Source organism: Oryctolagus cuniculus, chromosome 4 (genome assembly GCF_051225735.1).
Source record: "Oryctolagus cuniculus isolate XC-2025 breed Fujian yellow rabbit chromosome 4, ASM5122573v1, whole genome shotgun sequence".
Classification (NCBI taxonomy): Eukaryota; Metazoa; Chordata; class Mammalia; order Lagomorpha; family Leporidae; genus Oryctolagus; species Oryctolagus cuniculus.
Genome location: NC_142870.1, coordinates 99,979,060 through 99,992,795, shown reverse-complemented (window position 1 = coordinate 99,992,795; position 13,736 = coordinate 99,979,060). Strand labels below are relative to the sequence as shown.

Below are 13,736 nucleotides of genomic sequence, written 5' to 3'. Positions count from 1 at the left end.
CATCTACTTAACCCACTGTGCCACAATGCCAGCCCCGTATTTCAGCCATTTTTAAGGGTATGAATCACAGTTTAAAGTATATTCACATTTTTGTGCAACCATCACCATTTCTCAGTTTCTTTTAATTAGATTGCTTATTTCTTTACTTGATTGGGGGAAAATGGCAGAAAGAGCTGTTGCTATCAGAAGTAGCTCATGGGATCTTTGTTGGGAGCACTTTTAAAATGGTTTTTCTGCCATGACTTTGCCCCAGACAGAGAATGGGCTCCGGGACAATGACATCAAGCCGCGGGTCAGTGAGTGGGAAGTGATCCAGGAGTCGGGAACGAAGCTGAAGCCCATGTACGGCCCCGGGTACACGGGTCTGAAGAACCTGGGCAACAGCTGCTATCTCAGCTCTGTCATGCAGGCCATCTTCAGCATCCCGGAGTTCCAGAGAGCGTAAGTCCCCCCGCCCCCACAGACAGGGCACCCAGGACCACCCTCCGTCCCTCGTTGGGAAGCCCGTCTCCATCACCCACCACATCCTGGGTGCCCTCTCTTCCTTATGGGATCAGGGAGATAAGCAGAGTTTTGTAAACGAAAAAAACCCTAGGGGTTTGTTATATTCATAACGGCTCTGCTTTTAGCACATCACCCGATGTACCAAGAATATATTAATTGTGAATCTTGACAGCCAAACCGCCAAACAATCCTTTAGATGCACCAGGAGGGACCCAAGGACATGTCTGGCTAGAGTCTGCATTCAGGAGGAGGAGTTTCCTAGGGCATTTAGGATTTTCTTTTCTGTTACTCAGAGAGTGTTCACAGACTGGACTAGTGGGTATGGGTCTGCAACGAGATAGGTAGTGAAACAGGGAGTGAGCATGTGGAAATTTTTTGTTGAGTTTGACATTGCTTTGTCTTCCAAGTGGCATTTCCTTTTTCTAATAATTTCCTTTTATTGCGTTTTTTAAAAGGTCTGAGTTGAACTAAATGAACAAGCTGGCCTTTCCCTCTAGATACAACAGAAGGCACTGATGTAGGGCACTTTCCAAACTGCCTTCCCTGTTCCATGCCCAGTGCCACAGTCGCTGTGTCTGTGGCCGTTTGTTTCCTTAGGTTGTACTTGAGACAGGGAGCCCGAGTTCAGTTGCTGTGGCTGGTGTTTAGCTGCTGAGTTTAGAAAATAATCTCTAGTGTGTCTGGAGTGAGCAGGTTTCTTTCACTTTGTTTGAGTATGGAGGAGCACAGATGTGCACCAGGACAGATTAGGAACAGCACAGGCCAACATTTTACCCACATGCAGTTCAAATCCTCATGGCTTTGATAGTGGCTGTTCAAAAGGATGTCAGATAACCTTTTCTTTCCTGTCTCGGTATTTGAAGAATTCCCTCTTCTTGCTGTTTTCTGGCTTTGAAAATGGTTGGTTAATTTTCCACGTATGATTTTATTTTTTCACGCAGCCAATAAAGAGTGAATTCTGCTCTGCTCTTGAGAGTGCAGGGTGTATCTGTGGGTCAGTGGGTCACAAAAACATGAGCTACACCCCCCACCCTGGGACATACAATTATTTGGAAAAACAGACATTGAGTAAAAACTGTGTTGTCACAAACATGGTACGTTCCGTGAAGGAAAAGGGAAAGAGGTGGTCAGAGAGGACCCTGTGAAGAGGGGAGGACATGCACCTGATGGGCGGGCGGGAGGACTGGGGAGAGGCCTTGGACAGGGGGAAGAGCAAGTGTGTCTCCTTTGCAAAGGTTTGTGTGCTGCATTGTAGTATTTTTTTATTTTAAGATTTATGTATTTATTTGAGAGGTGGAGTTAAAGAAATAGAGAGAGAGAGACAGTGAGAGGCCTTGCATCCTATGTTCCACTTCCCAAATGGCCACAATGGCTGGAACTGGGCTGATCTGAAGCCAGGAGCCAGGTGCTTCTCCTGGTCTCCCATGGGGTGCAGGGCCTAAGCACTTGGGCCATCCTCCACTGCACTCTCTGGCCACAGCAGAGAGCTGGCCTGGAAGAGGGGCAACCGGGACAGAATCCGGCGCCCCGACCGGGACTAGAACCCGGTGTGCCGGTGCCGCAAGGCGGAGGATTAGCCTAGTGAGCCATGGCGCCGGCTTATGGTAGTGTTTTATACTCATGTTATTACTGTTTGATTGGGGAACAATGAGGCTTCATATAATATGACTCATGCTCTAAGATCTTTTTTGAAAATGTTGAAGGAATATCCTTCCAGTAGGTGTTGTATAATTATTATTTCCTTTGATCTACAGCAGAATATGTTCTTTTTTTAATAGAACACTTTTATTTAATAAATATAAATTTCAAAAGTACAACTTTGGATGATAGCAGTTTTTCAGAATATGTTCTTGTCTTAACAAAGTCCAATAATGTGTTCATTGCTTTATAATCTACAATTTAAAAAGTCCTTCCTAGGCTCCAAAGTTTGGCGAATCTTTTCTTTAATGAAAGATGTGTCTCACATCTGTGGTTTGAATTTGAGATTTGAAGCTCTCCTTAGGCTTGCTTCAACAGTCTTAGAAATTTATGTGATATTATTGAATATATTGTATTTTCTAAACATTTGTACATATTAGAACGTGAGCAGCTTACTATTGATGCTCATTCTTATTCTTATCCTAATCATGCTTTGACCAAATATCACTAGATTAAAATACAAAGATATTTTTAAAAAATCTGTGGGGAAAATGGAATTAAGTATATTTTGTTGAAAATTTTTTGAAACATATACATAGTTTTTTCAGAATACATTTTCATGAACTTTTTAAATAAAGACTCCCCTTATGCATGGTTTTCAAATTTTTTTTGTGGCAAAATAGACATCTTTTCATTCTATTTGTGATGAAGTTTTGAAGACTTGCACTCACTTTTCCAACTGCTGTTTCTCCAGCAAGCCTTACTCAGAGGGCTAGGTTCAGGAGCAGGGTCTCTGTTTTGGAAGTTGAAATAACGACTCACAGAAAGATTAAATGACTTACAGACAGCCTTGGTGTGAGTTGGGAAAGATAGAATGGTGTAAGTTGGGAAAGATAGTTCCTTGCATGCCAATTGAACCTAGTTTACATTGAAAAATTTTAAAATTTATTTGAGAGGCAGACATATAAACACACATAACAGAAACATGGAGAGAGAGAGAGAAAGAGAGAGAGAGGTAGAGGGGAACTCCCATCTGCTGATTCACTCTCCATGTGCCCAAAATGGCTTGGGCTGGGCTGTGTGGAAGCTGAGAACAAAATCCAAGTCTCCCATGTGGGTGGCATTACTTGACTTTTCACTGAAGCCTCCCAGGGTCTGCATTGCCAGGAAGCTGGAATCAGGAACGGGCACTGGGAAACAAACCCAGGTACTGTGATACGGGATTCAGGCATCTTAACCAGCTTTGTAACTGCTGGGTTGAATGCCTTGCCCCCCATTTAAAAGTAATTCTTGATGACGATGACATCTAAATATATGGGTATATAAATTGGATAACAACCAGGATGGATTGTCTGCCAAGTTACATCTTTGTCTTTGAAAACCACCAGATTGCAAATGAAGGTATTTGTACTTTAAAAATTGTCTAGTGGGGCCAGAGCTATGGCATAGTGGGCACTTTAAGCCTCCACCTACAGGGCAAGCATCCTACATGAGTGCCAGTTCTAGTCCCAGCTGCTCCTCTTTGGATCCAGCTCTCTGCTATGGCCTGGAAAAGCAGTAGGAGATGGCCCAAATGCTTGGACCCCTGCACCTGCATGGGAGACCCAGAGGAAGCTCCTGGCTCCTGACTTCGGATTGGCCCAGCTCAGCTGTTGTAGCCATTTGGGGAGTGAACCAGTGGCTGGAAGACTTTCTCTCTGTCTCTCCCTCTCTCTCTCTGTAACTCTACCTCTCAAATAATAAAATAAATTTTAAAAATTGTCTAGCAATACTTATGCATTTTCATTTAATTTTGTAATGGAGGCTATTCCTCATTGATGAGAAAAGGAATGAAGTTTTTAGTAAAATGGCTCTTTTTATGATAGTTTTGCTTTTCTCATCAATTCTTATGTTAATGTGATTTTTAAAAAGATTTATTTATTTATTTGAAAGTCAGAATTACAGAGAGAGAGAAGAGGCAGATTGAGAGAGAGAGAGAGAGAGAAAAAGAGAGAGGTCTTCCATTCGATGGTTCACTCCCAAATTTGCTGCAATGGCCGGAGCTGTGCAGATCCAAAGCCAGGAGTCAGGAACTCCTTCCGGGTCTCCCATGTGGGTGTAGGGGCTCAAGGACTTGGGCCACTTTCCACTGCTTTCCCAGGCCATAGCAGAGAGCTGGATTAGAAGTGGAGCAGCTGGGTCTCGAACCGGTGCCCAAATGGCATTATACCACTGCACCACAGCACTGGCCTCATTGATGTGATATTATTCAATCCCCATAACTCTGCCCTTCTCTACCAATCTTGCCTTAAACCATAAATCTTTTTACTAGTGTTCATCTTTCCTGCAAGACTTTTATCTTATCAGGTTCCAAGATATGATAAAAACTGGATCATAAGAGAGCCAATGAATACATCACCTTGTATACTGCTAAGAATTCTTCAGTGTGGCCTTACACTAAGTAGTTTGGTTTCATGGTTTGGTTTATCTGTTGTTTGGCTCTTGGCATTTGAAATTTCTAGATAAAATTGTTGCCCTAGTGACATATCGAAAAGTCATTTGAATGGGACCAGGCCAGAGAAGTGTACTCTGTTAATTTTGATGTGGGCGGACAATTTGGGATACAAATTCTGAGTTTGTGGACAGCAGGTGTTTCAGAGTTTCTGACAGTAGAGATCACCTCAGAGGCTGTTGCTCACTGCTGGTGTGTTATAGTTCTCTGTCAGGGTTCCATTGCAATAATTCCTTTTCCATTTGGTTATTGGTGGTCATTCATGGAAATTGGTTATGTGGTTATATGATATGAATATATTCATTCAACAGATATTTACTGAGTGCCTTTTACATGTCAGATGCTGTTCTCGTGCTGGAGATGCAGTTTTTAGATAGAGAAAGTCTCTGCCTTCATGGAGTTTATACCCTAGCATGTAATCTCTAGAGAGGTAGATAATAAACAAGAAAATAGGAAAGTGAAGCCATCCACAGGGAAGGTAGAGGGTGTCCTGGAAGCCACGAGAAGTGGAGAGAGCTCCTGAAGCTTTCAAAGGCCCTGAGAAGTCAGGTCACACAGGCACATCTGGCTCATGGGGTAACTGGGTTGGCCTGAACCACTATGTGAATTCACCTGTGGAAGATGCCATCGTTGGTAGCACGAGCTTTGAAGCAACTATGAGTTCTGTCCTACAGTTTTTAGCCCAAGATGCACAGTACATGGACTGTCTGCAACAAGCCCAACACACAGAGACACATGGAAAAGGCTTCTCAAAAACTCAAGTCCTACCCACCATTCAGATCCTGCCATGCAAAAGCAACCAGCTACATCTTGGGATCAAAATCCAGAGCAATCACATAGGGATCACGGTGAAGACGGAAGGCAGAGAAAGCAGAACAGGAGAGGAGGAGGAGCAGGAAAAGAAGAAGAGAAAGTGGAAAAGGAGCTACAAGGAAGCTGCAAAAAGACGAGAAAGGGGGAAATGAGGCGCTGTGTCCACCGTCAAGATTAGTTAGCAAATCCCTCATGACCAGTGTCTGGGCAAAGTTTGAATTAAACAAGTTCCCCCCAGTACAAGACATTCTGTCCCCGTCATTTCTATTCAGCATGACAGATAAACAGATGATTAAATGGTTTTATGAAAAGAGGAGGAAATACAACAAAGAAACGCGCAAGCAGAAGCCAATCCAACGTTGCGAGAAAGACCATCCTGCATTTCAATGGAAATTATTCTGGATTGAATGTATATTCATATTTTAAATGTAAGGACTATGTTCTGAAACATTTTATATGACACCATTCTCGTGTATACGTGGACTTCTGGAAGATAAACGAAAAAATTAACAATTTTTAAAAAAATAAAAAGCAAATCATTGTAATTGCAAATTGTGGTGCACGTTGAGAAGAAATTCAGCCGAAGGCAGGTGGTAGGGAGTTAGGAGTGGTAGTTGTGGCTACTCCTGTTTTGGCCCGGAGTCTGAGAGGTGACTTTTCAGCAGACGTGAGAAGGAGCCACCCAGCAAGGGTCTGTGGAGAGTGTCCCAGGAAACAGGCAGCAGATGGCCTGGCTTGGAAGCAGCGGCAAGCTGGGAGTGCCCGGTGCAGCAGGAGGGGCAGGTGGCGAGACTGGTGGCAGATGAGGTCAGAGGAGAGGGCAGAGTAGGGCACATGAAGGGCCAGAGAAAGGGAGCTGCTTCTGGATTCTTCTTCCTAGAGCTTTCAGGCTTAGAGAATCAAAGACTGCAGAGGGAAAGAACAGCACAGGGCAGAGGGTGTAAAATGGGAAACGAACTGAAGAAGAAAAAAGAATGATTGTGCTAACATTTGAGACCTGTTAAGGTCAACACTGCTCTATCAGGGCTACTAGTCAGAAGGGAGTACTTGGGACCACTCAGGGGACAGGGAATAGGCAGGTGCAGCCGGCAGAGTGGTTCAGAGCCTGGCTCTGAAGCCAGGTCACTCCAGCCTACTCTAGGCTTCATCACTCACTCTCTGGGCTTGGGAAGCTGCCTAATAATTCGTGTCTCAATTTCTCATCCCTCAAATGGAGAAAATAATAAAAACAGTCCCTTCTTTGCATGGTGGTAAATGAAGACTCAGCTAGATAACGTAGGAGACTCTCAAGAAGCGGTGGTTGTTTTTGTCAGTATGATTCACTTTGAAATTATTGGAACAATTCCTAATGTTACAGAGAAAAATGACTCGAACACTTGTTAAGATGGTGAGGCAGACGTTATTCAAGGGAGACCAAGTGGGTAGGCATGGGGATCATTACAGCGGGTCTTACAATGGATGACACACGGGGCTCGGCTCTGATTCCAACAAGGATGAGCAGGGATTCGTGACCAACGAGCAGGTTGGGCTCAGAGAATGGAAAATTACAAACAGGAGACCTCATGGATAAGGGGTTTCTGGCTAAACTGACTTGGTAGAATTACTGCTGAAGGCAGGCTGGGCTGGTCAGAGACCAAGAATGAAGGGTTTTCATTAAACTGACCTAGCAAGATCCTTGCCCTGACTGGATTACAAGGGCAAACATGGTGGCCCAAAGTTGGGCCTAGACAAACATAGGACTTAGAGGAGCCTAACCAGAGCTTTGGTTAAATGAAAAATTTTTTTAATATTTATTTTATTTTTTAGAAAGGCAGAGGGGGCCAGTGCCGCGGCTCACTAGACTAATCCTCCGCCTGCAGTGCAGGCACCCCGGGTTCTAGTCCCGGTTGGGGTGCCGGATTCTGTCCTGGTTGCTCCTCTTCCAGTCCAGCTCTCTGCTGTTGCTCGGGAAGGCAGTGGAAGATGGCCCAAGTGCTTGGGCCCTGCACCCGTGTGGGAGACCAGGAGAAGCACCTGGCTCCTGGCTTCAGATTGGCGCAGCGTGCCGGCCGTAGCGGCCATTTGGGGGGTGAACCAACGGAAGGAAGACCTTTCTCTCTGTCTCTCTCTCTCACTCTGCCTGTCAAAAAAAAAAAAAAAAAAAAAAAAAAAGAGAGAGAGAGAAAGGCAGAGGGACAGGGAGGGAGAGATCTGGTTCACTCCCCAAATGGCCTCATTGGCCAGAGCTGGGCCAATCCGAAGCCAGGAGCCTTGAACTTCATCTAGGTCTCAGACGTGGGTGCAGGGGCCCAAGGACTTGGGCCATCTTCTACTGTTTTCCCAGGAGTTCTAGCAGGGAGTTGGGCTGGAAGTGGAGCTGTGAAACCTGTGCTGATAAGCGTGGCTGGCATTGCAGGTGGTGGCTTATCTTGCTGTGCCACATCAGCCCCAAGAAGGGTCTTAGAGTGACCTTCATTTGTTTTTGAGGTGGTGGTCATGATGGCACAAGCCAGGCTCGTATGTTAGAACCACATGAGGAATTTGCGAAAGGATACCAAATTCCAGGCCTCAAATCAGAACATCTCAGGTTGCTCTGGTGGGGACCTTGCGACCTGGGCTTGCACCCACTGATGGAAGCATAATCCCTTCCAGCAGGGTCGTGAGCATGGCTGTAGAGGAAGTGTGTTTCTTTGGGTGGGGGGTTTAATTTCTACAGAAAGGCTGGATGGACTTAGTGAGTGAGAATGGTGGCTTGTTTGGGTTGTGTTCTTGTCTCAGGTGCTGTGTTTTGACTGTTCCTTCTTGTTTTCTAGGTATGTAGGAAACCTTCCCAGAATATTCGACTACTCTCCTTTAGACCCAACACAAGATTTCAATACACAGATGTAAGTGCCAGGCAGCAGTTTCTAAGTAAAAGTACCCAATAAAGATCACAGTGGTTATCTCTGGGTTGCAAAATGAAAGAAAAGTTATTTTTTTCTCCTTCATTTTTTGTATTTTTTTAAAAAAAATGCTCTAAGGGGAGCCTGTGTTACTTTTATAAGAAAGAAATTAATACAGTTATACTGAGGAAAATTTGAAAATGGAATCTTCATCAAACAGAATCAAATCATTGTGTTTGTGAGTAATCAAGATAAAATAGTTCACCTAAAAGCCCATACGTTTACTGAAATTCACAGGTAATTTTAACGTGTCTGTGGAAAACAACAATGACCTTTTGCTTTTGTTTCTCCCTCTGGCCAGGACTAAGTTAGGACACGGCCTTCTTTCAGGCCAGTATTCAAAGCCTCCCATGAAATCCGAGCTCATTGAACAGGTGATGAAGGAGGAACAGAAGGTATGTGCCCTGGTTGGGCGGGGAGGGCGTTCAGGAGGAGGGCGTTTCCCAGCCAGAGTGCGGGTTTCCTGTGATTTGGCACAGGGTGGCTGCACGTTGAGGCAGCTTCATTTCAGAGTGGCAGGGGCCTGTCTGCATGCTCTTAAAAATCGCTGTAAGAATTTTCCAGGTTGGGGTTTGCAGTGGCAGTGGCTTCATAGTTTATATATGTGCCATCATGATCAGTCTTTCGCAACACCCTTCTTCACAAAGTAGAGCTGAGCTAGAAGGATAAGCCTCAGGAAAGTGTAAACGTGTTCCCCTCGGTGACCTCATATTGCCCTCACAATATGTTTCTTGGAGGCTGGGATTTCTCAAGAGGCTGCTTGTTAAGAAACAGCCCTGGCCGGTGCCGCGGCTCACTAGGCTAATCCTCTGCCTGCGGCGATGGCACACCGGGTTCTAGTCCCGGCTGGGGACGCCGGTTCTGTCCTGGTTGCTCCTCTTCCAGGCCAGCTCTCTGCTGTGGTCTGGGAAGGCAGTGGCTAGTCACTGTTAATTGTTAGAATGATGGCAGCCTGCTTGATCTCCTGACCTGCATTTCCCTGTGCCTGCCCCAAGGGCTGCTGGATCCTCCCTACTGGTTGCGTAATTCTGGAGGACACGACTTGTAATCTGCTGCGCCCTTGGAATTCTGCAGTGCCCAGCCTCTGCAGCTGTGTCGGGCAGCCCCAGCTCCTTTTTCTGGCTTTGTCCTGAAGGATATTTGTACTTCACTGTCCCCTGCTCTCCCTTTGGAATATCCTGTCTTGACTTAGTGGGCAAGCTCGTTCAATGTGTTTGACTCCTGTGGTTGCCTTGTAGTCATTTATCCTTTACTCATACCTGTTCACAGAGTGCGAATGGGAAGTCAGTGAAGGCAGCTAGTTGTGGAACTGGAGCAAGCAGAAGAAGGAAACCCATAAGGGGAGCATACAGGGGCGGTGTCAGTGAGTGGGGAGAAGCAAGAGAGTGATGAAGAGGGCCCAGAGGGAACAGAGCATCTGAATGTCCAGCGTGGTGGAGCAGAGCGGGAGAGGGAGGACGTAGGTCCTCAAGGTGCGTTGGTACCCTGCACCATAAGGTGAGAGGTGCCTATCCACCTCCACCAGTGACAGAAGAACCTTGTCTGGGAGGTGGCGGGGGACATGCTGGCTTCAGAGCTGTAGGAAGGGCCTGTCCAGCTTTCTTTTACCTCTGAGATGTTCAAATGGCAGAATTGGCCTTGGTGGTGACTGGGACTGTTTTATTTCAGCCTCTCTGTAATGGTAATAACATCTGTGTATGTTCCATGATTGTTCTTGTGCTTTTGGAATCTCCTCATTGGAGAAAATGTGAAATCAGAAATTGTCAAGTTAGTGATGTTCGGAAGTTACATTTGGTTTTGTTGCTATGACAAGGTTCTTTTATGGTAGGAAAGAAAGAGTTTTTTTTGTTGTTGTTGTTTACAAAAAACATGTTACATGTTCAGTCTTCGAATCTTGACTGCCTGGGGCTTTGTCCCTCTTTCCCCATGGATGCAGTGGCCTTTGTGTGACAGATCTGAAGACCTCCAGGGTCCAAGGCTAGCAGGGGGAACCAATGCTCTATTTCCAGCTGTGTAAGCTATGTAACTTATGCCACATCTGGCGTATAAGCCGTGCTTTGGCGGGCCCCCACATAGTATCTGAATTTCCAGCTTCTCTCTCTCTCTTTTTTTTTTTTTTTAAAAGATTTATTTATTTCACTTAGAAGTCGGAGTTAGAGAGAGAGAGAGAGGGGGGTCTTCCATTCGATGCTTCACTCCCCAGTTGGCCGCAATGGCTGGAGCTGTGCCAATCCGAAGCCAGGAGCCAGGAGCTTCCTCCGAGTCTCCCGTGCGGGTGCAGGGGCCCAAGGACTTGGGCCATCTTCTACTGCTTTCCCAGGCCACAGCAGAGAGCTGGATTGGAAGTGTAGCAGCCGGGTCTCGAATCAGCGCCCATATGGGATGCTGGCGCTTCATGCCAGGGTGTTAACCTGCTGTGCCACAGCACCGGCCCTTCCAGCTTCTCTTTAACAGTCAGAAGCCCTGGTGGTCCCGGGCCCACGATGGCAGATGGAGCTGAGCAGCAGCCCTTCCTTTACATGGGACATGCATGTGACTTGTGACCGCCCAGTACTCTACTTGGGTTTGTGACCCTAGATCTGGATCATTGTAAAATTCTTTCTGGCTCTGGGGTAGCGTGGTCTAGTTCCACAGAGGGAGAACCCTGACTGTCATCCATGCACGTCTTGGTATGGGTGGGGAGGGCTTATTCTGCCGGGTGGGAAATGTGCAGATCTCTGATCCAATCCTTACTGAAGGTTCTCTAAAATTCAAAATCGGGCTCAAGTTGGCCATCTGATTTTCCGTGTGGTCATGGGGCTATCCATTGCAAGCTACCACTTGAGCAAACAACTCATAGCAAAAGTCTCTGCGCCCCTGGGTGGCACAGGAGCCACTTCTGGAAGCACTGGCTGGGATTTTCACCTACAGTTGGTGTAAAGGAACCCGTGCGTGGGACTCTTCTTCTCTCAGGTATCAGGTGGCCCCGTCCCAGACTGCTGGTGTTTGTGACTCGCAGATGAAGCTGAAATGCCCCAAGAGAAGAGAGTGGGGGTGCTGAAGCAGATGGGGCTAGATTATGAGAAGAGCGTGTGACGGAGGGGAGTATGAAGGATGAGTTGGCATCAGGTGACAGAAATGCGTCTTTGCAGGCCCGCCTTCACAAATGATCGCATCACAGCATCACATAAGGCCTGCAAAGGGCCAGTCTCTGCCTGTGTAACCACTTGGGCAGAGGAGTCTAGCGTCACGAGCCAGAGCCCAGCGGTGCAGATCTGGGAGTGGCACAGGCAGTGTGCCCTCGTAGCTGTGCTTTGAGCCACCAGCCTATCCTGCTGCCCTAAACAGTTGTTACAGGACTTGTTTCAGGTTCCCAGTGCCTCTGCGTGGATGTTGATGGGTGGGTGACAAAACGGAGCAGTTAAAGTTTGAATAATTACTAGATGACATGGATTTCTCACCAGTGTCTCATATCTTGGGTCATTTAGAGACTATGCTACTACATTGATTTGCCACAGAACAAGGTGAAATTTGTTTTTTAATATATGCATGCTTAATTTTTCATCTGTAAAAAGTTTTAGGTACTGCCATTTCTACTTGGATTTATTGAATGACTTTTAATATTAAATTGCATTTGCAGTAGATAAAACATTCTCACTATATAATAGACCTTTTTAAAAAGATTTACTTATTGATTTGAAAGTCAGAATTACATAGAGAGAGGAAAAGACAGAGAGAGACAGAGAGAGACACAGAGAGAGAGAGAGAGAGAGAGAGAGAGAGATCTCCCATTTGCTGGCTTACTCCCCAAATGGCCACAATAGCTGAGGCTAGGCCAGGCCAAAGCTAGGAGTCAGGAGCTTTTTCTGAATCTCTCACATGGTTGCAGGGCCATCTTCTAGTGCTCTCCCCAGGCACATTAGCAGGGAGCTGGATGGGAAGTGGAGAAGCTGGGTCTTGAACTGGCACCCATATGGGATGCCGGTGTCACAGACAGTGGCTTTACCTACTATGCCACAAGGCCAGCCCCTATATAATAGACCCTTTTTCTCTTTCAAAAAATATATTCCTATGGCACAATGGGTTAAGCCGTTGCCTGTCACACATCCCTTATTTGGGTTCAAGTCTTTGCTATATGACTTCTGAGCCAGCTCCCTGCTAATGTGCCTAGGAAAGCAGTGGAAGATGGCCCAAGTACTTGGACTCCTGCCACCCACAAGGGAAGCCTGGATGGAATTCCAGGCTTCCAGTTGCATCCTGGCCCAGCCCTGGTCATTGTGGCCATTTAGGGAGTGAAGCAGCAGTCGAAGCATGTTCTCCCTCTCCCTCTCCCTCTCCCTCTTTCTCTCTCTCTTCCTTTCTTTCTCATTCTGTTTTTCAAATAAATAAATAAGTAAATCTTTAGAAAAAAAGATTACTGATCATTATGCATTCTAAAACAGTGCTTTCAAACATTTTAAAGGTGAATACTAAATAATATTATTTATAATTAATAAAATAATTCTGTTTTCCAAAGAGTAGTTCTTTTTTTAAAAAAATTTATTTTATTTTATTTTATTCTATTTATTTTATTATTGAAAGGAAGAGATTGAGAGAGAAGTGTCCTCCATCTGCTGTTTCACTTCCCAAACATCCACAACAGCTAGGGCTGGGGCAGCCTGAAGCCAGGAGGCTGGAACTCAGTCTGGGTATCCCATGTGTGTCTCAGGGACTCAACTGCTTGAGCCATCATCTACCTCCTCACCCCCTCCCCGGGTTTACATTGGGAGGAAGCTGGGGTTGGGAGAAGAGCTGGGGATTGAAGCTGGGTACCTGACATGGGACATGGGCATTCCAGGTGGCGTCTCAACTGCCACACCAAATGTCCTCCAAAACTGCATTTCTTAAGTGACTTTTTAATGTGATTTCCCATCTTCATGATGTTTGATGCATAGTTGTCAGTCTCATCTTTTTATTAGCATGAGATAACCAGTGTTCTGCTTTGAGTTGATATAATTGTAGCTCTGAACATCAGATTTCTATTTTCTTTTTTTTTTTAAAGTTTTTATTTAATGAATGCATTTTTCATAGGTACAACTTTAGGAATATAGTGGTTCTTTCCCCCATACCCACCCTCTGACCCCGACTCCCATCCCACCTTCCTCTCCCTCTCTCATCCCCTTCTTCATAATGGTTCATTTTTTTGTTTGATTTTATATACTGAGGACCAACTGCATGTTAAGCACTGATTTCAACAGTTTGCACCCCCCCCCACACAACATACAGAGCACAGTTTGAGAACAAGATTTGCAGTCGATTCTCATAGTACAACTCATTAAGGATGGAGGTCCTACATGGGGAGTTAGTGCACATGATTTGTGTTGTTCCTTTGACAATTAACACTCTTAATT

The 13,736-nt window shown here is 45.6% G+C and overlaps 1 protein-coding gene across 1 annotated transcript in view; it reads left to right on the top strand.

The window, feature by feature from the left end:
- USP13 (ubiquitin specific peptidase 13) overlaps window positions 1–13,736 on the top strand; it is a 122,748-nt gene that overhangs the window by 64,036 nt on the left and 44,976 nt on the right. Inside the window, exons 8-10 of the mRNA XM_008266542.5 lie at window positions 254–441; window positions 8,239–8,310; window positions 8,669–8,762. Of these exons, the coding sequence (XP_008264764.3) occupies window positions 254–441; window positions 8,239–8,310; window positions 8,669–8,762 (354 nt within the window). The remainder of the gene's footprint in view (window positions 1–253; window positions 442–8,238; window positions 8,311–8,668; window positions 8,763–13,736) is intronic.